This window comes from Opisthocomus hoazin, chromosome 27 (genome assembly GCF_030867145.1).
Source record: "Opisthocomus hoazin isolate bOpiHoa1 chromosome 27, bOpiHoa1.hap1, whole genome shotgun sequence".
Classification (NCBI taxonomy): Eukaryota; Metazoa; Chordata; class Aves; order Opisthocomiformes; family Opisthocomidae; genus Opisthocomus; species Opisthocomus hoazin.
The window spans coordinates 9,678,933-9,703,656 of NC_134440.1; the positions used below are offsets into that span (position 1 = coordinate 9,678,933).

General features: G+C 61.3%; 1 protein-coding gene across 4 annotated transcripts; it reads left to right on the forward strand.

The window, feature by feature from the left end:
• The first annotated feature begins 2,095 nt into the window (after nucleotides 1–2,095).
• On the forward strand, nucleotides 2,096–23,353 carry LOC104332884 (splicing factor Cactin). 4 transcript variants are annotated; one of them, XM_075444397.1, is made up of 14 exons: nucleotides 2,096–2,223; nucleotides 3,209–3,347; nucleotides 3,642–3,674; nucleotides 6,410–6,514; nucleotides 7,203–7,335; nucleotides 17,200–17,686; nucleotides 18,181–18,276; nucleotides 19,284–19,429; nucleotides 19,514–19,676; nucleotides 19,814–19,931; nucleotides 20,177–20,369; nucleotides 20,687–20,809; nucleotides 21,919–22,211; nucleotides 22,667–23,353. In XM_075444397.1, exons 1-14 carry the CDS (start codon nucleotides 2,179–2,181, stop codon nucleotides 23,155–23,157), a joined length of 2,565 nt encoding a protein of 854 aa, XP_075300512.1. In that variant the 5' UTR covers nucleotides 2,096–2,178; the 3' UTR covers nucleotides 23,158–23,353. The 4 variants fall into 4 exon arrangements, with proteins under 4 accessions (XP_075300512.1, XP_075300514.1, XP_075300515.1 ...); XM_075444399.1 differs by having other exon boundaries at nucleotides 21,943–22,211; XM_075444400.1 differs by lacking the exons at nucleotides 2,096–2,223; nucleotides 3,209–3,347; nucleotides 3,642–3,674; nucleotides 6,410–6,514; nucleotides 7,203–7,335 and adding an exon at nucleotides 16,293–16,440.
• Nucleotides 23,354–24,724: the final 1,371 nt, after the last annotated feature.

The window sequence follows — 24,724 nt, forward strand, 5'->3', positions numbered from 1 at the left end:
ATTTTTATCCTGTCCTTAGAACAGCTGGTGGCACAGAGCCGTTTTCCTGAGATATAATGAGCTGCTCTGAAAGAAGTTTGCCGTCTCTGTGCCTAGGATGGGTAGCACATCTCCGGGGATGGAAGGTGATTTTTCTGCCCCTCTGCCAGCCCAGCACCTCCTTGCCTGTAGGGTTCCCAGGCAGTCCTGACCTGACTGCAGAGATGCCGGTGTGCTCAGCTGGAGCTCTTTTGGCGGAGGAAAGCTACACTCCGGACGAAGGGGGAATCATCAGCGGCTCAGTGATCTCTCCTGTGGGGGGTACAAAAGGTGGCTGAGTTATAGAGTTCGTGCCTGAATCAGTCTCCTTCTTTTTCTCTCCACTTCTCCCCTGGAATTAGGTTCATCAAGAAGCTGGAACATACCTGGAAGGCCCTTGTCCATGACGGGGTGAGTGCCTGTACAGAGGCAGGAATTGTCCAGGTCCTGGCAGGCTTACCTGCCTTGGCTTCGTTGATGCTAGTTGGTGCCAATTACCTGGCTATTTATAGGGCCTGAACTGGCATGGTTCAAGCTGGTGCAAGGAATAGTTCTTGCTTCTTATGCCTCCACTGCGGTGTAGTGCCACGTATTCCCGATCAGCTTTACTTGCTCACTCCTCCTCCTCGCATGTTTAGCTGTCGTGCTACCAGCTTTCCTCCTCTGCTCCCATCTGTCATTTGCCTCCTCCCCACGATACCGGGAGCTGTACGCACAAGGCGCGTGCTTTTGTGTGTGCCGAGGAGCCCTGCGCTTGCTCTCTTTGGTGATTGACTGTGTTTCCACTTCAGTAAGCTACCTGTTCATAAATCCCTCTCAGGGTTTCTGTGCTGTCTTGTCTCTGCAGCAGCCAGGTGCGTGTTTACGCATATGGATATGGAAACTATTTTTCAGCACTGCATATCCTAGCTTCCCTTAAATAATAAGGCAAAGGAAATGTGTAGATGCCAAGTCAGAGTAGCGCAGTCGAACATCAGAAGCAGAGGCAGCTTCAGTTTTGCTATTTTAAACCAGAGTGCAAAACATTGGAAATGTATGGAGACCCTTGGCTGAACTTTGGTGGCCGTGTTGTATGCAGAGGTACCCAGGTGTGCTTCGAAGGTCAGCCAGCAACGCCAGAAGAAAACTCATGTATGTAATCAGGCCAATATTTGAAAAATCCTACAAAGGAATGAAATCCCCAAATCCATTATAAAATTACAGCAAGAATATAATCAAATGCAGTCAAATCAAGGGCAATGCTTCAGGCTTATTTATAGCATTAATCAGATCGTTTCAGCTGAGCCTTTCCATTTTAAGGCTCTGTCAGTGCTAAGTGTTGGAATGAAAAAGACTGCGTTGGTTGGTATAGAAATTCTGCCTTGAGAGGTAATTTTATAATTAAACAATTGCTTCTTGCCTTTGTAGGACACGGTGTCAGTACACAGACCCAGCTTTTATGCAGAGAGATTCTTCAAATTCATGACCAACACGGTGTTTCGAAAGAATTCCTGTGAGTACCCAGTCCAAGAGCCGTTGCCCTTGTGATGTGAGGGAAGCCTTATCTCAGTTTCACTGCTTCAGTCCACGTGAAGGGTTTCTGGGCCAGAGTCGGCGCAGGCTTTTCCGCTGTAGGATAGAGCTGAGCTGGGGAGCTGCGAAGCTTTCGGGTTGCCATGGCTTGCTTTGGCCGGCTGAGACTCCGACCCAGGAGCTCTGCCTGCAGCCTGGCTCGGGCTCCGTCTCCTTGCCCGAGATGGCACTTGCAGAGCACGTGTGTGTGGGTCAGGGCAGAGGCCGCTCCCTGTGAAGGGTGAAGTGCCTTTCGTGTGACAGTCGTTGGTGTCCTCACCCTCTGAGGGTGACGGAGCCCTGGCCCAGGGAGGCTGTGGAGTCTCCTTCTCTGGAGATATTCCAGCCCCGCCTGGCCGCGGTGCTGTGCAGCTGCTCTGGGTGACCCTGCTTGGGCAGGGGGTTGGGCTGGGGGACCCACAGAGGGCCCTGCCAGCCCCCAACATTCTGGGATTCTGTGGTAATTTCATCTGCTCTTTCTCTCTCATCCAGCTCTGAAGTCGTCTCCCTCGAAGAAAGGGCGTAGTGCCTTGCTAGCTGTCAAGACGGCTGGTCCGACAGCGGCGTTCTCAGCCAGCCAGCTTCCCTCCGAAAAGGACGAAACGCACTATGATCTTCGTGCAGCCAGGAGTTACCCCACGCTTGATGATGAAGGTGACGGTCTCGTGCGGTGGCTGGTGGCTGTGCGATTACCCTCTCTTTCCTAGCAGTTCCTTAGGATCCTCCCCTGTTCTTGTCAAGTTCCCCGCTGTGCACCGACCACGTGTCTTCCTTGATGGGTAGCTCTTCATTGCATCTCTTGCTGTGCTTTGCAGGGGCTAAACTTAACCAGGACAGGGGAGAAGGTAAGAGGATCTTGTTTTGCTGCAGCACCAGCAGTTAGTTGACTGGGGAAGTAACGCCTCTGCATCAGAGAAGACCAAATCCCTTCTTTGCAGCACTATATGGTTCTGCAGTAAAAATGGTCGTTTGCGTCACTGCTGCAAGGCAGCCACTGCCAACTGGCACCAGCAGTCAGAGCCCAAAAGCGATCAGAAAGTTGAATTTTCCACCCTTTAAAAAAAGGAGGGGGGGGAGGAGGGGCTGGGAACTGCGGGACTCTAATGACGAGTGTTTGGACAGTTACAAGGGGCAAGATCTTGCCGTTGAAGAAAAGATGAATGGCCTGGTTCTGTGCTGCCCTTTCATCACTTCCATCTGGGCTGGATTTGCAGAGGAGCGGTGAAGGGCAGGCTCCCGGAGCGCACAGGTGTTAGAATTCTACCCGCGCAGAGCAGCGAGCGCTCAGTTCATCTCTTAATTCACTTGGATATTTATCTCTGGCGATCCAAGCCTTTAATCCAGCTTTGGTAACCAGTGAGATGTCTTCATTGGCTTTACGTTTCCTGCAGCGTCTGTCTGTCCTGTGGAAATGGTGCTTGCTGGCTCTCTCTAGAGCATGCCTTGGGAGAAGCGGTTGCGTTCCTGAGCCCAGCTAGGCTTGTTGCCTCTTTGGGGTTTGAAGTGACCGGTCCCAGTGAGGTGTGCAGGTTGATGGCAGAGCGGCCCCACGCATGGCTGGTGCAGGTTATGTGTTGGTGTTTGACCTACTCATCTCTTTCTTCCTGCATCTCTCCTGCCTTCCCCTCTGGGCCAGCAGGCAGGCCAGACCTGCTACCCTGCACACCGCCTTCCTTTGAAGAAGCTACCACGGCCTCCATTGCCACGACACTGTCTTCAACATCTCTCTCTGTTCCTGAGCGATCCCCTTCGGAGACCTCTGAGCAGCCCAGGTACAGGTGAGGACAGCACTCGTCCCCAGCACCCACCGGAGTCAAGCGGCTGCCATTCCTCTTCATGCTGCAGATCTCGGCAGGCTGCCCTGTGGTTTGGAATGCTAATGACTGATTTTAATTAAATCTCTCCTGGGAGCAAGCAGACACAGCTTTGATGGGATTAATTATTGCTGGTAGAAGTGTCAGCTGTTAAGTAGAACATCTCCCTCATGGGGTGGGGAGTTAGATCTGGGGGCAGTGTAGGATTTCTGTCTTAAATCACTCCTCAAACTCTACTGCTCTGGTTTCTTTCTGCAGGAGGCGCACACACTCCTCAGGGCAGGATGGCAGGTGAGAAAAGTGTCTCCTCTCTGCTTGCGCTGCTACACAGAGACCTCGCGTTCGTCCCTGTGCAAAGGTCTGCTGGAGGGCTGAATGAGAACCTTGGCAGCCCCAAGATTTTGGCACTGTCCTCTGCAGGATGCTGAGCTTCTTCCTGCAATCAAATGATCCCTGTTTCTTACTCAGAATTTTCCTTTCAAGCAGATCTCTCAGTGCTTTGCAAGGAATCTTAAATATTGCTCCTGTTGTTTGATGGGAGAGGGGACAACCGGGTTGTCCAAATTCACCCAGCCAGCACCGGCATCAAGGAAGGTTGTGCATGTCCCCCTCTGGATAAGCGAGCCTTAACAGCAGGAACGTTCCTCCTGTGTGCATCCGCCTGCTGCCGGGGTGCAGTGGGCGTGAACGTGGGAAGGGGCTTGGACTTTGTGAGGTGCTGAGCACCCTTAGTCCCCAGAGAAGCAGCTTCCAGTGTTTTCAGAAACTCAGGTACTTGGAGGGGGCTTTTTCCCCTCCTGTGGCGATGGGTGGCTCAGAGCCAAGGGCAAGGTGGGACAAAAATCCCCTACTGCGTAGGGATGTCTGGATTTAGAGGCTCGTATGGTATAATTATCTTGCATTTTTTTGCATCAGTAAAAATGACCCCCTTGCCTGCGTCAGCGGGATCTGCATGAGGACCCTCTGCCCTAGCTTTCCGGGCCATCTTGTAAGTGTTGTGGATGCGGACTTTGAAAGGCACATCAGAGACTCAGTCTTGGACATGCCATAGCCAGAGGAGCTGCCCGACAGGCTGACGTCCTCTCTCCCTGCAGTCAGTTGTTGGTGCTTCAGAGGAAGTCAAGGACTTCGGAAGACGAGTTTGCACCATCTTACAGACATCTCCCCTCGTTCCTAGCTTTTAGTGATTTGCTGAGCTTCAGACCACATACACTGTGGAAAAAATACCTTTCTGTGGTATTTGTTAATGAAAATACCTCTGGATGCTGCATGTCGCTGAATCTTGGTAAATTCCTGTCACTGAAGGACCTGCTTGCTGTTGATTTGCAGCACCTCTTGAAGTGTCAGGGACCTGCAGAATCCATGGTCTGAAATCGCTGACAATTGCAGACTTAAGCTCAGGCACCAGTCGTGGGACCCATTTGGCAAAGCACAGTGACTTCTCCTGAGTTACTCCAGACTCCCTTGGTGCCTAACGGAGGGAGTTGCTGTAGGACATGACTACTCATCCAGAAATCATAGAATGGTTTGGGTTGGGAGGGACCTTTCAAGGCCATCCAGTCCAACCCCCTGCAGTGAGCAGGGACATCTGCAACTTGATCGGGTTGCTCTGAGCCCTGTCCAACCTGACCTTGAACGTTTCCAGGGACGGGGCATCCACAGCTTTTCTGGTCAACCCGTTCCAGTGTTTCACTACCCTCATTGTAACGAATTTCTTTCTTTTATCTACTCTAAATCTGCCCTTTTTTAGTTTAAAACCATCACCCCTTGTCCTATCACAACAGGCCCTGCTAAAAAGGTTGTCCCCATCTTTCTTGTAAGGGCCCTTTAAGTACTTCGGTCGGGCGAATCGCAGTGCCTGTCCCTGGACCACACAGGGAGCTTCACCTCTTGGTCAGAAGTAGATCTGTCTGCCGCAGATTTGCCACAGCTCCAACCACCCCACACAAGCGTGGCCTTCTGTGCTGTTTTTTGCCTAGTTCCTCCATTTCTGGCGCTGGGGGCTCAGCGTGCCCTTTCTAGGGGAGCAGGGACCTGTGTATTTGTGGAGTACTCTGTGATCCCCTGGTGACAGCCAGTGCAAGAACAAAGTTATTAAAGCATGAATTTATGTTCTTGAGCCAAAATGAGAAAGACCTTATCCAGTTTGCTCAAGAACATGTCACACCTCTGATTATTCTGATCTACTGGGGAGTTCCCTCTGGGTTTCTGGGATCCACCCCTGCAAGGAGGAGAGGAGCAAGGTCCCCGGCATCGAGCTTGGACTGAGTGCTGCCTCCTGGCTCCGGCTCCCAGCCAGGGATAACGTAGAGCGGGACGGTGCTGCCGGTGAACCCGGAGCTCGTCCCTTCCCTGAGACAGTGCCGTCAGCCTGGCAAGCGCCCGCTGCTCCTTCCCAGGAGGACTGTCGAGCCAGCCTGGCTAGCACGAGCAGTGACTTGGATAGCATGAGGTATTCAACTGACGACTGCCAGGAGCAGCTCCTGAGCGTGCAGATCGATCTCGTGTTAACCCTGGAGTGCGCGTGAGCGGCGTTGGTGCGCTGGGAGTCTCGGAAGGGGCTGCAGGCGTTGGCCCTCGTACGGTTGATCGCCAGCACTGGGCTAACTGCGGACACAGGTTTTGCCCAGAGGCCAATTCTCTTTCCTTCCGTACTTCATTTGACGCTGCCCGTCTTTTCTGCAGCACTGGCCGATTAATCCCTTTCCTCTTGTCCTCTTTTGCCACCTCGTTAGTCTTGAGCACGGCTATATGACAGGACTGGCTCTTTTGCCTGGGAGTTTTGGTCATCCAAACCCTCAGTGCTGGGAGGTCTGACGGCTCCCTCTGAGCCGAAATCCGCTGCTGGGTCTGAGCCGGGAGCTGGGCGCCGCGAGTGGCTGGCAGCCGCGTGCCGGGGCAGGGCAGCACGGCTCGCTCTGCGGGACGTTGCGCTGCGAGAGGCTGGGCGGACTCAGGACCGATTCAGGCCTTTGCATGACTAGAGCCCAGGTGAGCCTTTGGGCCTGTCTCTCTTCGGTTTCCAGGTCCCATGAGGAGGTGCGGGTTGAGGAGGAGCTCCAGCAGATCAGTGTCGAGCTGGAGCCCAAGTGTGACGTTGAGATCGTTGCTCCCGAAGAAGATGACAAAGAGTGAGTGTTTTGGAGCATAGGGCAGCTTTGCAGAGCCCTACCCGGTGTCACTTGGTCTGCGGCAACTTGTGCTGGAGGCTGGCTTTGTAGGGCACCAGCTTTCCTGGAGAGAGAGCTGCTTCCCCGGCCAGCTCGGTGACGCTGAGCCCTGTTACTTCTGACCTGATCTTTCTGGATGTGACAGCGGAGCATCTTCACAGAATGTTGGGGGCTGGCAGGGCCCTCTGTGGGTCCCCCAGCCCAACCCCCTGCCCAAGCAGGGTCACCCAGAGCAGCTGCACAGCACCGCGGCCAGGCGCGGCTGGAATATCTCCAGAGAAGGAGACTCCACAGCCTCCCTGGGCAGCCTGGGCCAGGGCTCCGTCACCCTCAGAGGGAAGAAGTTCTTCCTCGGGTTCAGCTGGAGCTTCCTCTGCTCCAGTTTGTGCCCGTTGCCCCTTGTCCTGTCGCTGGGCACCACTGAACAGAGTCTGGCCCCGTCCTCCTGACCCCCACCCTGCAGATATTTAGAGGCATTTCGAAGGTCCCCTCTCAGCCTTCTCTTCTCCAGGCTGAACAAGCCCAGCTCCCTCAGCCTCTCGTCGCAGGAGAGATGCTCCAGTCAGCTCCTCTGTAATAAATCATACAGCCTTGCTTGCTCCTCCTCTGCTCGCAGTGACTGGACGCTGTCATTTCTTCTCCCCTCCAGAGAGGCGGCTTCTTCAGCCTGTGCCATTGGAACGTCCGCAGCCACAACAGAGGTGGAGACAGCCAGCCAGGCCTCCGAACCAGCCAGCCAGGCCTCGGATGAAGATGACGTGCCAGTCACAGACATATACTTTGTAAGACACCTTCTCTGCCCGGTCCGTTAGGGGTGCGACGGGAGAGGCTGGGTGAGGCTGGGACAGTCCCGATTTCAGGCAGTCGGGTGCAGGGCAATGTCTGCCCCATGCCGTCTTCGCGTTGAGCACCTCGAGGTCTTAACGCTGGGTGGGTTTTTGAATGCAGGGAACTGGATTAACCCTTGGAGGACTCCAAGCAGCATCTGGTGGGGCTGAGGTGGGTGGCACCGCTGCTGTGGAGGCAGCCGTAGCTGTGCTGCTCTGCTTCCAAGCACAAGCGCTGAAGGTCTTATCTAGGCCAGCGTGTTCACTCCGGGACAAGCCAAGGTGACTGTAGGTGCAGATGAGAAGCTCTTCCTCCCTCAGCGGAGAGCCCAGCTGCTTTGCTGAACACACACGTGCCACAGTGGCCTAGAGCCAGAAGGGAGGTGGTTGCAGTGGGGCCGACCACGGGCTCTGGTGAACTCTGGCTTTTCCTTTCCCCGCAGGCAGACACGTTAGGTGATGCAGTGGAAATCTAGTGCTGAGACAGGGAGTAAGTGAGGCGGTTGCTGGTTGGCAGCAGAGTGCCGTGGAGCCTGGCGCTGTGTTCCTCAGTCAGCTCTCGCAATGTCTGAGCAGCTTCTGCAGACCGGAGAAGAGTTTCTAGCAACACGTACCTGCCCCGTGTATTCCCAGAGCACTGCTGAGGGTCTGACCCGTGAGAGATCTCCCCCATGCCCAGGCACTTCTCATTAGAAGAGGCTCCCAGCTCCTCCCTGCTCCGACTCATTGCTGTTGGTTATACGGCGATGGAGATGAGCTGAGCCCTTGTGATGAGCTCCTTCAGGCTAACCTAAAAATGGCAACATTTGCCTTTCCCTGTGCTTGCGCGACTCTGCTGCAGAGCTGCTCACTTGTTGCCGAGTCATTCCGAGGCTCGTGGGAGCCGGGGAAGGAATCAGCTCCATTTTACAAGCTTGCCTGTCTGGGTTTTTATGCATGCTGTTCAGAATGCAAACAGCTCCCTCTGACACTGGCTGCTCTTTCTTTGCCTGTGGATGGCAGCTGTGTGCAAGCCGGCTGCAGACACTGCCTGCTCCACTGGCAAGTGTCTTCTGTCAAGGGTCAGCTCCTCTTCCTCCCTGTCCCTGGGCATACGGACTGCCCCCAGCTTGAGGGGCACCTCTCTGTCCGGAGGAAACCAACTGTGTGCAGTGTGTGCTCACAGAGAGCGTGACTGACTGCTCATCAGCATTTCATACTGCATCTGAGTCCTTGAGTGTTGCATCAAACGTGTGTCGTGCTGTGGAGTGTTTGGCACTGCTGGGATGAAGGGAAAAGCTGATTTGGGTTCCCACGGGCGCTGTCCTTGGAAAACCACTTGAGCTGGAGCTGGAGTGCGGCTGCCCCGGAGTGCGGCAGGGCTGGGACCACAGCTGTGAGAGCAGGAGTGCTCCGGGGCGGTGGGCGGGGAAGGGATGCTGTGTGCAGAGGAGGATTTGTCAAGTCCCAGGGGACTGTGATCTGATCTTTGGAAGTCTGCTCCTGAAAGGAGAGCGCTTTATCCTCCTGCTTACCCACAGGGGAATAAAAGTGCAGAGATGGTGGCAGGGCACGGGCGCCGCTCTTCCCACGCACGGCTTTCCTGCCTGCTGATCCGTTCAGGCCTGGAGTTGCCCAGCCCCTCGTTTTTTGCTTTGTTTTTCATCCTCTCTTTCACATCATCCTTTTTTCCTCTGTTTCCTTTCTCACTTCACTTGCCCTGGGGCATCCAGTTCACAGATGGGAGGTACTGGATTTACTCTCCCCGCCAGCGCAGACTCCGAACCACCTCGCTTTCCTCTGGGATTGTAAGTGAACACGCTAGCACATAGGGGAGCAGAGCTGCAGCTTTGAAACACTGGGGCCAGCCCTCCGTTACCCTTGGATGCTGTGGCTCTGTCTTGTGTGGCCATTAGGAATCAGCCCACCAGAAGCCAGGGAAGCAGATCGAAATCACGCGAGTGGATCTCCCTGTAGGATCTTGCAGAAGCACAGGCTCTACCCTGCTTTTCTGCAGGCTGGTGACACAGCTGCTGCTACGGGATGGGCTGCAGCGTCACCCGGCCCTTGGACAAACTTGCAAGCACCAGACCTGGCCAGAAAGGCACCTGAGCCTCTGTAGGTAATGTTAGGCTCGGCTCCGTTGGCCCAGGAAGCAAGACAGGCTTCCAAAGAGACCATTAAGATGTTTTGAAGCTGCTAAAAATCCCGTTGCGACTATAACCTTTCAGGCCTGTGGCTGGGATGGTGAGCAGCTCATAAAGCCAAAGGAGTTAGGAGCTGCTGCTGAGTTAGGGATGGTTTCTGCTCTCCAGCCCTTTTCACCACTGCCGACGTGCTCCCTCCTCGCTGCAGGTTTTCTGTGAGCGAGGAGGGCTTTCCTTTCCGAAAGGTGGAGGGAGGCAGCTGAGCATTAGGGGCTGAATCCAGAGCTCAGACTGCTCTGGGTTTTAGTATTTCCCTTCTCAGGCTTTGGGAGAGCTGGTGTCCTCAGAGGGTCGTGGCAGCTCTGCCAGAACCTCGGCACGAGCCGTTGTGGAGCGTGGTCCTCCCAGCGCCTGCCTCTCTGGTGCTGGGCAGGGGAGCAGTGGGGCGGGCATGGGGCAGGGTGCCTGGGGAAGCAGGGGCCGTGGCGTGCTCCGGGCCTTGGCTGACAGCGTGAGGGAAGTGCTGCGGGCAGCCGGGCAGCCCCTCTGTGCAGCTCCTCCTGCCCCAGCACCGGGAGGGTTAATGCCAAGCGCCGGATGCTCCTTTATCTCCCCACTGGGTTTGCAGCTCCCTGTGTGCTTCTGGGCTGAAAGGCTCTGAAAGAGGCAGCTGGAGCATGCGGTTCGGTCAGGATGGATGAAAAACAGGCTGTGGGGCAGGCTTCAGGCAGCGTTGGGCTTTCCTGCACCTCTAGCAGAGCCCTGTGAGAAGCTCCCGGCAAGGGTTTCTCTTCCCCCCTTCTTCCCAGCAGTCTCTGCTAACGTCGCTGCCATTACTGGTGGGGTTCAGCATGCGGAGCCCAGTGCTTCAAAGCTCCTCTGGCTGCTTGTAGTTTCCTGGACGTCGCAGACCGCTGCACTTGGTTCCCGGGCTGGGAACCCCCCCGGCTTCTTCCAAGAACCCCGTTCCATTCCTCTTCCTTTGCAAACCCCAGGCTGAGTCAAAGGGGGCGGTTTCTGGGAGCGGCTCTGGAGCCAAGAGAGACCGTTAGCAGCGGGCGTGGGGTCCCCCCCGGGAAGGCTGGAAGCAGACACCAGCCCTCCAGTCTGCCTCGGCTCCTCTGCCGTGTCGGCAGCAGCAGTTTTGTCACGCCGATGCCCAGCGCTGTGATAACCAGCTCCCTCGACGCGTGTCCCCTTCCCCCTCGCTCTTTCCAAGATCCAGTTGTGTTTTGCCTCCTTTGTTGTACTTGTGCCCATCACCCCGCTGTCTCCAAGCCTCTCACCAGTAACGGTTTCCTTTCTGTGGCTGCCATCCACCATGGTCTAACCCACCCATCTGCTGCCTGCCTGGCCTGCAGGGAAGGGGGAAGGCACAGCAAACCAGGTCAGGTTTCGCTGTGAGAGCCCTCCCGGACACCAGAGCTGCCAGCCTGCAGCAGGCACGGGGCTGGGGAGACGGGCGGGTGAGAGCGGGGCGCGGGCAGCAGGAACCCAGAGCTCTGTCACTGCCCTTAGGTAAGGCACTTCCCACGTCTCTCTGCTTCTCTGGAGCCGGGGTGACGCTGTGGCAGGGAGCTGAGGTTTCCCCGGCACCTCAAAAGCTCTAAAAATCTGTCCCTGCAAGAGGAGAGGTTGTGCCGTCCCCACTGCAGCTGGAGCAGGGTCCCATGGCGGCTGCTGGCAGGCTGTCCCGTGTCCCAGCTGGTAGGGAGCAGGTATGTGCCGAGGATGATGAGGAAGGCTCCTCTGCCGAGAGCCGGCACTGAGCTCAGTTCTCTCCCTCCAGGACGACAGCTGTTCTTACTGTATTGTTTCCTGCTCTTTTTATTTTCTGCTTTTGTTTTTTCCTCTTCTCTCCTTTGCTCCCTGCTCTTCTGCTGCTCTCCTTGCATTCTCCCCGCCGTCTCTGGCCACTCTGGCAGCCGACAGACGAGAGGAGTTGGGTTTACTCCCCGCTCCACTATAGCGCTCAGCTCCACTCTGTCTCCGATGAGGAGAGCGATACAGTAAGTGTACAAGCAACGTGTGCCGGGTGCCCGGTGGGTCGAGGTCGGAGCTTGCAGAGGGAGCCGCTGTGGCCTCTGCGCAGCACGGGGCTCTTGCATGGCTGTGGCAGAGCCCTGCCGCGGCTCGGATCAGCATCTCCTGGGTCTGCTCAGCAAGGGCTGTGGCTCGTTCCAAACCGCGTGGTGCAGTGAGAGCTCGGGGGAGCTGAAGTTCTCCAGTCGTGTGTCATTGCTGGAGGATGCGAAACAACCAGCCTGCTCTCGTCACGCTCCGTGTGGTTCTGGGCAGCTGGCTGGGCGCCGGCCTCTCGGAGCGCAGAGCGGGCGCCGGGTGCTGACTCTCTCTTCTCTGCCTCTTGCAGTAATCTCTATGCAGACACAGAAGCCCCAGAGAGCAGCGATTCCCTCTGCAGGTCGATGTGTTCCCTTTCCGTTGATGCAGCCGTTCCAGTGGGATGGGGAAGAGCTTGCTGGCACCAGTGTTGCCGCACTGCGGGATCCTGGGCACTGCATTTCGGGACGGAGCAAAACTATAACCGTGTCTTTCTCCTTATCCCAGACATGGGCAGCAAAGAAACCACCCGCTCACCCGCAGCTCCCAGCGGAGACATCCAGCTGGGTGTAGAGAATCCTGGGTAGTAACACAGTGTTTTCCAGACGTGCACTACCGTAGCTACCTATCCATGTGTGATACTGTGAACCTTTTTAATTTTTTAATCATGTATTTATTTCTTTTATCTTTGCACAGAGACAGCACACGTGTGCTTTTTTAAACATTTAGTTTACTGCACTTTTTGTTGTTGTTGTTGTTGTCATATATTTGTGCATCAGAAAGGAGTGTGAGCCCTCACGGGAGAATTGGTAGGAGCACGTTGCTGGGGAGGGCAGGGACCGGAGTGGCTTCGTCCGAGGCAGCAGCGTGGGCTAACCAGCTGATGGAGTCAGGAGGTTTAAGGCTGTCCAGACTCTGCCACGGTTTTGCCAAGTGACCTAAGGCAAGTCACTTAACCACTCTGTGCCTCGGTTTCCCCCGTGCTAATGGGTGTGCGGTACCCACTTCCGTTAAAGCACTTAAACCCTGGGATGAAAGGTGCTATGTAAATGCAATGTATTAAAGGCCACTGAATAGAATTTTTCCCATGTTACAGTAGTCCAAAGTAGCCATGCCAATTTACTTGGATTCAGAAATCGCTAGTGACTTCTTTTGATCTGTAACGCTGTGCGGGGGAAGCAAACGATTCCTGGCGACAGTGACGTGGTCACCTCGGCTCTCCTCCGGACGTCACGATGGGTTCTGCCTTCACCATGTGCTGCACTGCTGCGTCACCCTGTCCCTCTGTGCTTGGAGTCCACGCTTCGTCTGACCGGCTGCCGCACCGCCGCCTGCTCCGGACACCCAGGCACGGACAGATGGGAACTGTGCACCCCTGGGGACCGGCCGTGCTGCCGTGCGAGTTCCCCGGTCTGCCCAGCCTCCGGCCAGGCTTCTCCGGACACTGCGTCGTACTGGAGCCACTCAGCACCTCGCACGCTCACGGGTGTATCCGACCGCCCGGTACTCGGGGGTCACGAGCACTGGGTTCGCGCGGTCCCTCCGTGCCTCGGGGCGGTCAGGGAGGCGCGTGCACGGCCGCACACGCTGGAGACAGAAGCAGCAGCCTGGCTCTGCCACCTCGCTGCGCCAGGCAGCGTTGTGTTCACGGACTCCGTTGGACAAAAAGCTGGGTGACCGGGATGTTGCCCGGGGTAACATCTGCTATTGGAAATGGCTGCTTCGGGTGTCTGCGATGGTTTGGTTTTCGAAGGCTGCCGGCTTTAGGCGAGAGGAATGGTGTTGCTGGGTAGCGTTCAGTCTAGGCTCATCCGTCTGTCGGCAGGACACACACCATGGCATTGTCTGGAACTCTAGCAATCCCGTCCTCATCTCCCAGAGAGAAGGAAGGAAACTCGTTAGACAGGGGGAGCCGGGTCTTACTGCTCTGCTTTATGAGCCTCACTTAAAGAGGGTGAAAATCTCTTAATTCTCATTACAATCTTCGGCCTGTCCTTGGCATTCCTGGTAGAGGAGTGGGGAAGCAGGACGCTTCTCTCGGGGCTCAGTCCCCCTAATCTGTCTGCACAGCAGCACTCGGGGTGGGTTAATTCAGGTCCCAGAAGGTAACTGGGCTGGGGGGAAGCTCTTCCCCTCTGCCGCGCGCTGAACTGGGTGAGGATCTTCACAAATTGAGGTTTTCCTGCCTAGAAGTACAGGACCCAGACTTCCCCCCCCTTGCCTGCAGGTGCCGGAGGCTGTAAGGTGCCGCTCTCGGGAGCGCGGGCTGGGGCTCTTGCAGGCTGCTGCCATCAGGTGTATTCGGCTGTTTACCCAGTGATCCACCAAAAGGCTTTCAAGAAACTCTCCCCTTTCAGTTGCTGCTTGGCAGCTCCGCGGCAGCCCCCACAGCGGGCTGGGCAGCGGCCCCTCGCCCACCCCGTCTGCCTGCTGCGGGGCTCCGCAGCTCGGGGCGGGGAGACGGGAGGAGCGCCGTACCGCCAGGCCAGCGGCCTCGGGGCTGGAAGCAAGAGCCTTCAAAACGCTGAACGTTCAGCCTTTGGGTTTCTCCTTCCAGAAGCGCGATACCGTGCGCAGAGAGGCCCCAGGGAGCTGCATCCCTTCTGCCTCGGCAGAGGCTGCTTTGGGTGCTGCGCGGGAGGAACCCGGGGCGCTGGGCTCGGGGTGCCTGGCCCGAGGCCCCCGGTGCCACCTCGGTCGTGGGCTGGTGGGTTCAGCCTCACCGGGACTCTCCAGGCAGCTGAAATCTTCTTTGAGATGGTTTAAGCATCGTTGGTGGAGACTTTATTCCTTCCCCTCAGTTTGGGGGTCTCTGAAGCTGCTCAGTTTCTGTGCGGGGAGCACCTGAGCCCCACCAGCATGGAATGAACTTCGCAAGCTGGAGCTGCGCGTGGTCCCAAGAGATGTGGGGGAACCCAGACCTGCAGCCTGTTCCTTCCAAGCATTGTCTCCTCAGGTGTTGGGGCTTTTTGAGACAATCCTCGTGCAGTTGCGTAACGCCGAACCTTGTGGAGGGAGCAGGTCTGCACAGGGAGGGCTGGTCCTCTGCGAGGACGTGCAAAGGCCTCAGAGCACCTTTGTCGGCGTGAGGGAACAGGAGGAACCTTTTAGGGAGATGCTGATCTGAAACGGAAACTGCCCCGTTCCTGGCCCGCACCCGCTCCCCGCTGTGTCACCTGCACCCGGGCTAGCTGGGTGCTGGAGAGCGGCCCAGCCTCTGCTCCCCGGGAAGCCTGGCAGGAGCTGGCAGCTCCCCGCTTGCTCTTCGCCCACCTCTGCGCACGGCGCTGCAGCAGGAGAGCGGCGGGCGCTCCCGAGCATCCCCCAGGCGCTGCCGATGCCGCCTTTGCGGGACACGGAGTCAGAGGAGGGCAGGACAGGGAAGAGCATCGGCCCTTTTTTGGGGAAGAGATCCCCCACCCGCCCTTGCTCTGTATCTCCAGCTATGCTTCGGCTCCTCCGGGACGCGAGCTGCTGTGCATTGTCTGTCCAGGCTTTCTGTGCCCCAGCAGTTCTCTGGCAGGTGCTGGCCCTGGCGTAACCCCGCTCTCTCCACCCTTAGAGCAGGCACTGCGTTCCCCGTGCTCTGAGGCGCGAGCCGAGCAGCCCTGCGAGGCAGCCAGTTCCCACACAGCCCTGTTTGCCGCCGCTCTCCCTCCCCCCCATCATCCCAGCCGGGACCCTCAGCTCTGCGGGACGCGCCCGGACCCTTGCCAACGGCTGAGGCTGCCGGGGAGCTTTCGGCTCGGGCTGCTGCCGAACCGCGGGTTGCTGCTGCCTGCCCAGTATGGATTAGGCAAGAGAGAGCTGGCATCGCCGCGCTTGCCGTCACGCTTTGCCCTTCGCGGGCGTGCGCAGAGCAGAGGCGTGGGGCAAAGCGAGGAGCTGGCGCAGAGAGCCCCGAATGCCCACGCAGGGAACCCACTTCAGCCTGCTGTTGGCTCCGTGCTGAGCGGCTCGGCTGCGTGTGCCGAAATCCCGCTTTGGGATGATTTTAGCGAAGCCGGAGCACTTGTAGGCCTTGGCGCGGGGCTCGCCCCGGGGCGTTGGCGTGGGCTCCATCTCCAGGCTCCCGCCGTGCTCAGGCTCCCCGTGTTTCATTCCCAGCTGCCATCGTGCTCCAGCTCTCTCCGCGAAGGACGAGGCCGAAGCCGCGGCGCAGGCGTGCGGAGCCGCGTCCGCGTTCCCCTTCTGTCGGCGTCGGCGCTGTCTGGCTGTCCGCTCGGTGCGCACCGCGTCGCGCGTGTCTGCGAGCGGCGGGGCCGGCCCGGGGGGCCCCGGGTTCCTCTTTCGGGGGGGTTCAGTCTCGGGCGCTTTTGTGTTCCTTGCCGGGGTCGTGTCGAGGTTTCTGTCCCCTCCGGTGCCGGGAGCCCCTTCGCGCTGCGGAGAGCTGTACCCTGCTGCTGCCCGTCCTCGGCTCTGTGATAAAGCGTTCTGTGGTCTGTGCTGTGCTCACGCCGGCCGCCTCTGCCTCCTCTCTCCCGCGCCCGTTTTGGGGGGAAAAAGGGACGGGAGGGGCGGGGACGGGAGGGGAGGGGGCGGGGCAGCCCGGCTCCGCCCCCCCGCCAGGCACCACCCTCCCAGACAGGCACCGCCCCCCCGCCGGGGCCTCGGCGCGGAGCTGCCCCAGCGCCGCCTGCGCCCGGCCCCGCTGAGCGGCCTGGTGTCCGGCGGCGCCGCGCTCAGGCAGTGGCGCGGGCAGCCCTGCGCGCCGGGCGCTGCGGAAGGCCCCCGGGGCCCCACCGGAGGCGATGGGGTCGAGGTCGCGCAGCCCGGCCCGGCACCGAGGGGCCCGTTCGCCGCGGCGGGAGCGGGTCCGGGAGAGGCGGCGGCGCAGCCGGAGCGTGGAGCGCCGCTGGGAGCCGAGCTCGGGGTTAGCGGGGACCGGGCCCTGGAGCGGCCGGGCCTCGTCTGAGGGGGCAGCGGCGCCGGTGGAGCGGGGAGCCGGGCCGCGGGGTGCCGGGGCCCGCGGGGAGAGCGACCCCGGTGTGGCCGGGTGTCCTGGGTTTGGCCAGGACAGGGTTAATTTTCACCGGCCTCCAGGAAGGGGCACAGCCGGGGGGTGGGGGCTGACCCCACCTGGCCAAACAGAGCCCGGTATTCCGGTGTTCCACACCATTCCATACCCTCTGACGTCACGCTGGGTTCCGTTGGGGAGGGCACGCGGCCGGAACTCACTCGCGGCTCGGGAGCGTGCGGCGCCGGTGCGGTCCGAGAGAGCGGGTCTGTTTTTTGTCGTGTTTTCTCCTTGTCTGTGTCGTTGTTGTTCCTGTTCCCTCGGTTTGCTGTTCTGTTAAACTGCCCTTATCCCGAGCCACCGGTTTTCTGCCTGTTTTCGGCGGGGGGAGGGGCGGCCGCGTGGCGCTTTTGTTGCCGGCGGCAGCCGAAACCAAAACACCGGGCCCCTCTCCCCGGCTGAGGGGAAGGCGCCGGGGGAGCCCGGGGAGAGGCCGCGGCCGCTGCGCCTCGGGGCCCGGGGGAGGCCCGGGGCGTTCCGGGGAGGACGAGGAGCCGTTCGGGGGGGGGCAGGGGCAGAGCCTCAGCCTTCCCGGCTCTGCTGGAGGCTTCGGCTGCCCGGCACGGAGCCGGTGACCGTCTCCCGGCTGAAACGCGACTTTCTGCCCCCCCCCAGCTCAGACTCTGGCGATGAGAAGCGGAAATGGAAGAAGAAAAGCAAAAGCAGGGACCAGCACCGTGAGAGCCAGAAGAAACACCGCTCGCGGTCCCGGGGCCGCTCCTCCGGCTCGAGCTCGGAGCGCGAGCGAGACAAGAGGAGAGCGCGGAGCAGGGAGCGGCGGAGGAAGAGAGATGGCTCCAAGTCTTCCGTGTCCTCCATCAGCTCTCCGTCCCCGCCGCGCTCCCAGGGCAGGGAGGAGACGAGGCAGCAGCTGAGCCTCCAGGAGCGCTTGAGGCTGAAGGAGGAGAAGAAGAAGCAGGCTGCGCTCATGAAAGCCCTGGAGACGCCCGAGGAGAAACGGGCTCGCCGGCTGGCCAAGAAGGAGGCCAAGGAGAGGAAGAAGCGGGAGAAGATGGGGTGGGGAGAGGAGTACATGGGTTACACCAACACCGACAACCCGTTTGGGGACAACAACCTGCTGGGCACCTTCATCTGGAGCAAGGTGAGCTCTGCCCCGTGCCCGCGAGGCTGCTCGGAGGGGATCGTGCCCCTGCGGAACAGGGCGGAGGAGCAGTGGGGCGGCGAGGGGGTCCTTTGGCGAGGTGGGAACCTCTTTGATGCTAAAAGCAGCCATGTGAGAGCAAAGCACTCGTCTAGGGCGGCAGCCGGGTGTTTCTGACAAGCTCAGTGGATTTTGTTGCTCTCCTCCTGATGACCATGGTCTGTAGCCGTGGGCGTGGGGTGAGCAGGTGGGGCAGGGTGCAGGAGAGGGCCCCAGACCTGCTGGGAGCTGCAGGCAGAGTGCTGGGCAGCCTGGGCCGAGCCTGGGTTTCACTGCCGTTCTTCAGGGATAGCGTTTGAGGGATCTGGGGACTTCCGACGGGATCAGAGCTCCATGGAGCAGCGGAAGCGGGTGGACGTGGTGGCATTTGCTGGGCGGTGAGGGGCTGTAGAGGTCACTGGGTATCACAGCTTCCCTTGGCCTCTCTGTTTCAGGCACTGGAAAAGAAAGGGATCAGCCACCTGGACGAGAAGGACCTGAAGGAGAGGAACAAGCGAATCCAGGAGGACAATCGCCTGGAGCTGCAGAAGGTAGGATCAGATGAGGGTGGATCAGAGCCACCTGGAGCAGTCCTGCGCCCAGCTCTGGAGCCCTCAGCACAGGACAGAGCTGGAGCTGCTGGAGCGGGGCCAGAGGAGGCCCCAGCAATGATGCGAGGGCTGGAACCCCTCTGCTGGGAGGAGAGGCTGGGAGAGCTGGGGCTGCTCAGCCTGGGGAAGAGAAGGCTGCGGGGAGAGCTTAGAGCAGCTGCCAGGGCCTGGAGGGGCTGCGAGAGAGCTGGGGAGGGGCTTTGTGCAAGGGCCTGGGGGGACAGGACAAGGGGTGAGGGCTTTAGACTGGAAGAGGGGAGATGTAGATGAGATGGAAGGAAGGAATTCTTTCCGGTGAGGGTGGTGAGGCCCTGGCCCAGGCTGCCCAGAGGAGCTGTGGCTGCCCCCTCCCTGGCAGTGCTCAAGGCCAGGTTGGACGGGGCTGGGAGCACCCTGGGCTGGTGGAAGGGGGCCCTGCCCATGGCAGGGGGGTTGGAATGGGATGATCTTTAAGGTCCCATCCAACCCAAACCGTTCTGTGATTCGATGTCCTCTCCCTCCCACCGACTGGCAGGGAACCCTGTGAGCAGCCCAGTTCTCCCAGTCACTCACCTGAAAGTCCCTTTGTTCTCTCCGGGGGTGCCCGCAGGCTGTAGGCTCGAGGGGCCCACGGCGTACGGCCTTGTGCTATCCCCGGGTGAGAGGACTTTTCTCTTGGGGCCGAGTCCAGCTCGGGAGATGCTGAGGAGGCCAAGTGCCAGGTGACGGCAGCGAGGCGCTCGGTTGTGCCTGTGTCCCTGTCCTCCAGAGGGCTGGCAGCGAGCGCCCTGGCCCCCCTGACCCGCGCTGGCTGTGCTTCCGCGTGGCTCCTGGCTCCCCGCGAGCCTCGGGCCGACCGCAGGAGCCGCGGCAGCTCAGTGAGCGGGGTCGCGGCTGCGTCCTCGAGCGGCTGTCCTGCCTGGGTGCCCCCTCTGCAGCGGCCTCACGTCTCCCTCCGCCCCGGGCAGGTGAAGCAGCTGCGCCTGGAGCGGGAGCGGGAGAAGGCAATGCGGGAGCAGGAGCTGGAGATGCTGCAGCGGGAGAAGGAGGCAGAGCACTTCAAAACCTGGGAGGAGCAGGAGGACAACTTCCACCTGCAGCAGGCCAAGCTGCGGTAGGTGTGCGGCTCCGCGGGGACGGGCCCGCCGCGGAGCAGGGGGTGGCAGGCACCGCTCGAGATCCCGCTCCCCTCGCCCAGGTCTAAGATCCGGATCCGGGATGGGAGGGCGAAACCCATTGACCTGCTGGCCAAGTACATCAGCGCGGAGGACGACGACCTGGCCGTGGAGATGCACGAGCCCTACACCTTCCTGAACGGCCTGACCGTCTCCGACATGGAGGATCTGGTGGAGGACATTCAGGTGCCGGCTCCGCCCCGCCTGCGCCGGGGCTGGCCGAGGGGCAGCAGCTCAGGGCCGGCCTCCTCCCCCCCTCAGCTCTGCACCCCTGCGTGCGGTGCGGGGCAGGTGCCCGAGGTCCTGCTTGTCTCCTGCTGCAGGTTTACATGGAGCTGGAGCAAGGGAAGAACGTGGACTTCTGGAGGGACATGACCATCATCACGGAGGATGAGATAGCCAAGCTCCGCAAACTGGAGGCCTCTGGGAAAGGAGGACCAGGTAGGCGGGAGGGCAGAGCCTGGTGTGGGGGCCGGGGGGAGTGCGAGCGGTGGGTAAAGCAGGGCGTAGGGTCTGCTGCGTGCGCTCGGGCTCGGAGGGGCTCTCTGGGACCTGCTGGATGGAGGCTGTGGACCTGGCGGCCATCCCCTGCGGCGTCCAGCCTGGCGCGGGTGGGTGCAGCCCGGGAGGGCCCGGGTGAGGGCAGGCTGAGCACTCGGAGGCTGACTGCCCTGGCTGCCGCGCAGGCGAGCGTCGGGACGGCGTCAACGCCTCCGTCAGCTCGGACGTGCAGTCCGTGTTCAAGGGGAAGACTTACAACCAGCTGCAAGTGCTGTACCAGGGCGTCGAGAGCAAGATCCGCGCAGGAGGACCCAGCCTTGACGTTGGCTACTGGGAGAGCCTGCTGCAGCAGCTGAAGGCGTACATGGCTCGGGCCAGGTAAGAGCAGGGCTGTCTGCTGGCCCGGGCTGTGGGAAGGGGGGCCACAAACCCAAAGGCCTTGGTGGAGTTTTATACGTTTTCCGAGATGTTTAGTTCTTCATGAGGGAAGAAGGGCGGGATGCTCAGTCCCTTCTCCAGTGGCAGTGTTTACAGTGAGGCCTCCAAGAGAGAACCAAACTAGAGGGTTGTTCAGCCCCAAACTGAACAAAACCCCGCAGATTTGTACCCGCTCTGGTGGGTGTCGCAGCTCTGGACGGTGCGGGCGTGGGGTGCTTCTGCTGGGTGGGACCTGATGGCTCCTCTCCTCTTCGCAGGCTGCGGGAGCGGCACCAGGATGTGCTGCGCCAGAAGCTGTACAAGTTGAAGCAGGAGCAGGGTGTGGAGAGCGAACCGCTCTTCCCCATCATCAAGCGGGAGCCGGCCTCCCCCAGCGACAGGTACGCAGCGCTTCCCTTGGGGAGCACGGCCATCCGGGGCTGTCCCGAGGGGCACCCGGGGCAGAAAACCATCGTGGAGTTGGAACAGTTTGGGTTGGGATGGACCTTAAAGCTGATTTAGTCCAACCCCCTGCCACGGGCAGGGCCCCCTTCCACCAGCCCAGGGTGCTCCCAGCCCCGTCCAACCTGGCCTTGAGCACTGCCAGGGAGGGGGCAGCCACAGCTCCTCTGGGCAGCCTGGGCCAGGGCCTCACCACCCTCACCGGAAAGAATTCCTTCCTTCCATCTCATCTACATCTCCCCTCTTCCAGTCTAAAGCCCTCACCCCTTGTCCTGTCCCCCCAGGCCCTTGCACAAAGCCCCTCCCCAGCTCTCTCGCAGCCCCTCCAGGCCCTGGCAGCTGCTCTAAGCTCTCCCCGCAGCCTTCTCTTCCCCAGGCTGAGCAGCCCCAGCTCTCCCAGCCTCTCCTCCCAGCAGAGGGGTTCCAGCCCTCGCATCATTGCTGGGGCCTCCTCTGGCCCCGCTCCAGCAGCTCCAGCTCTGTCCTGTGCTGAGGGCTCCAGAGCTGGGCGCAGGGCTCCCGGGGGGTCTCAGCAGAGCGGGGCAGAGGGGCACAATCCCCTCCCTCGCCCGCTGCCCACGCTGCTGGGGATGCAGCCCAGGGGACGCTCGGCTTTCTGGGCTGCCAGCGCACATTGCCGGGTCGTGTTGAGCTTCTCACCAACCAACAGCCCCAGGTCCTTCTCCTCAGGGCTGCTCTCAATCCACTCCCCGATCAGCCTGGGTTTGGGCTTGGCATTGCCCCGACCCATGGGCAGGGCCTTGCACTTGGCCTTGCTGAACTTCATGAAGTTCACATGGGCCCACCTCTGCAGCCTGTCCAGGTCCCTCTGGGTGCCATCCCTTCCCTCCCGCGTGTCGACCGCACCACACAGCTTGGTGTCATCGGCAAACTGGCTGAGGGTGCGCTCGATCCCACTGCCCGTGTCGCTGACAAAGATGCCAAGCAGCACCGGTCCGAAGGCCGCTCAGAATGCAGCCTTGAGCTCCCACCCTTCCACAGCCAGACCTCGGGTGAGCGGAGAACGAGGGTACCATCCCCGTCCCAGTTCTCTCTTCTCTCTGCCCTGCAGGCTGGGTGCAGAGGAGAGCATTGTGGTGCAGCCGGGGCCGTCCTCGGAGCCAGAGCCCGAGCAGGACGCGGAGGCCAAAGGAGAGGCGGAGGGGGAGGCTGTGCTGATGGAGGAGGACCTGATCCAGCAGAGCCTGGACGACTACGACGCGGGGAAGTACAGCCCCCGGCTGCTGGGCGCCAGCGAGCTGCCCTTCGACGCCCACGTGCTGGAGGCCGAGGAGGACGCGCATCGGTTGCTGCTTCTGCGCCAGCAGCTCCAGGTCACAGGTGGGAGCCCCGCGGGCAGGCCCTGCGCCCGCCGGTGTCGCAGCCCGCGCGGCACGGAGAGCGTGCGTGTGCGTCGGGGAGCGCTGCCCGCGGGAAGGGGTGAGAGCTGGAGCGGGTCCCCGAGGGGTGTCCCCGGGCAGCGAAGGGGGCTTGGCAGGACGGGAGCGGGGCGATGGGGCTGGGACTGCCAGCGTTCCCGGCAGGCGATTCTGCGGGGTCCTTCCCCGCTCCCCGCCGCGCCACCAGGCGGTTTGGGCTGCGGACGAGCAGGAAGAGTGCTTTGGGGGAGTTCTCCAGCACCCATCCCAGCACCCACGCAGGGCAGCGCGCCCGTCTCCGTGCCCAGCTCCGCATCCCCCGCCCAGCGTCCGCGGCTCCTTCCCCCTGCCCGCCCCGGCGCAGCGTCCCCACAGCCCGGGCTACGCAGGGCCCGACGTCGCCGCTCCTCCCCGCAGGTGATGCCACCGAGAGCGCCGACGACATCTTCTTCCGGAAGGCCAAGGAGGGCATGGGCGCGGACGAGGCGCAGTTCAGCGTGGAGATGCCCCTCACGGGCAAGGCCTATCTCTGGGCGGACAAGTACCGGCCCCGCAAGCCCCGCTTCTTCAACCGGGTGCACACGGGCTTCGAGTGGAACAAGTACAACCAGACCCACTACGACTTCGACAACCCGCCCCCCAAGATCGTGCAGGGCTACAAGTTCAACATCTTCTACCCCGACCTCATCGACAAGCGCTCAACGCCCGAGTACTTCCTGGAGGCCTGCCAGGACAACAAGGACTTCGCCATCCTGCGCTTCCAGGCCGGGCCGCCCTACGAGGACATCGCCTTCAAGATCGTCAGCCGGGAGTGGGAGTATTCCCACCGCCACGGCTTCCGCTGCCAGTTTGCCAACGGCATCTTCCAGCTCTGGTTCCACTTCAAGCGTTACCGTTACCGCCGGTGACGGGCTGCTGGGCTCCCCTCGGACCCCTGGCCCGGGGTGGTGGGCAGGGGGGTCTCATCCTCCGTCACTGTCCCGGGGCCAGCCCCGAGGCCTGGCCCAGCACAGGACCTGTTCCCGAGGGTTTTCCCTGTCCTCGCTTGTATCCCCAGGGACCCTCAGACTTTGGTACAAATAAAGAGGGGCTTTTTAAGGCGTCTGAGGCCGCGCACGCGCACCCCGCGCTGCTCCCGACGTCACCACCAGCCAGTCCCGCACTGGGCCAGCACTGGGAGCTCCTCTGGGGGCTGGGCAGTGCCAGGGGGTGTCCCCCCATGCCCCCCCATGCCTCTGGGCTCTGTCACCCCCTCCTCACACACTGTCAGCCCTGTGTGCTCCCAGGGCCTGTTCCAGCCCCCTGTGCTCCCCTCGCCCGCGCCAGCCCCCTCCCAGCCCCACACTCTTCACTGGCCGGTGCAGACCCCTCCAGCCCAGCTGCTCCCCGGCTCGGGCACCCTGTGCTCGGCCAGCGCAGCCCTGCCCGGCGCTCCCGCGGCCGCAGACCTCCCCGGGCCCCTCGCCCTCCCGGCTGAGCCCTTTCTGGCACGTTCCGCGCTGGGATGCGGCTTCTGCAGCCTGGGAGCGTCGCCGCCTCGCTCGACCCTGGCTGCGGGAGGAGAGGGGTCAGTGGCTGCCAGGCGGCTGCCTCCGGCGGGTGGGAGGAGAGGGACCGGGGGGGGGGGGGGTCTCTTTACGGGGGAAGATCCGCTGGCCGTGCCCCCCACCCTGGGCCTGAGCGGCTCTCGCTGCCCTGGGCCAGGGGCGGCTGCGCTCCGCAGACCCCCATCGCTGAGGTGGGGGTCCCCGAGGGCAGGTTTGGGGTGCTCTGGGGAGCGCTTCGGAGCTGAGCTGGGACTCGCTGGCGTCCGTCCCTCTGCGTGATGGCCGTGGGGCACAGCCCCCGGCGCGTCCCCGCGCTGCGGCGGGCGGGAGGGCTGCGGGTGCGTGAGCCACGGCCGGGAGCGCAGCCTCCGGGAAGCCTCCGGCCTGGCCGGGAGCTGCCGCAGCAAGGCTGTGTCCTCCCCACGGGCCTTGCAGCATCCTGCCCCACGGCACGGCCCCGTGGTGGAGGGGCTGGGGGCTGCCCAGGGCCCCCCAGTGCTGGGGCAGAGCTTGGGGGGGCTCCCTGGCATGGGGGGCTGCCCCAGGGCCCGTGTTCTCCCCCGTAGCTCAGCAGGGGCTCAGCCTGCCCGGGGACAGGGGGACCCCGGCCGCCTCGGCCCCCTCCCCGTCCCGCCGGACGTCCCCACGACGCGTCCCCCGGCCTCGCCTTCCTGTGGGTTATTGAAAGCCGTTGGGCGGCCGCTCGGCGCAGGGGGGTCTGGGGCCTGCGCTCGGCGGGGGAGCGTGCGGCGGCCTGCCCGCGGCCGGCTGCGGGGGGAACAGGGGGAAAAACCCCACCAAGCCCGGAGGCTGGGTCCCTCCCTGCGGAGCTGCCTGGCAGGGACCCCTGCCCGCGGACCCCCTCCCTCCCGGGCACACCCGCACCGGGGGGGCTCCCCAAAAACCGCCCCACTGAGTCCCCAGCCTG

Bases quoted from the DNA above. Each gene is read 5' to 3' on its own strand.
- LOC104332884 (XM_075444397.1), top strand. From the start codon at position 2,179: ATGATCTTCGTGCAGCCAGGAGTTACCCCACGCTTGATGATGAAG. The intron at 19,430-19,513 runs GTAGGTGTGCGG...CCCCTCGCCCAG, and splicing joins CTGCAGCAGGCCAAGCTGCG to GTCTAAGATCCGGATCCGGG. The intron at 22,212-22,666 runs GTGGGAGCCCCG...TCCTCCCCGCAG, and splicing joins CCAGCAGCTCCAGGTCACAG to GTGATGCCACCGAGAGCGCC.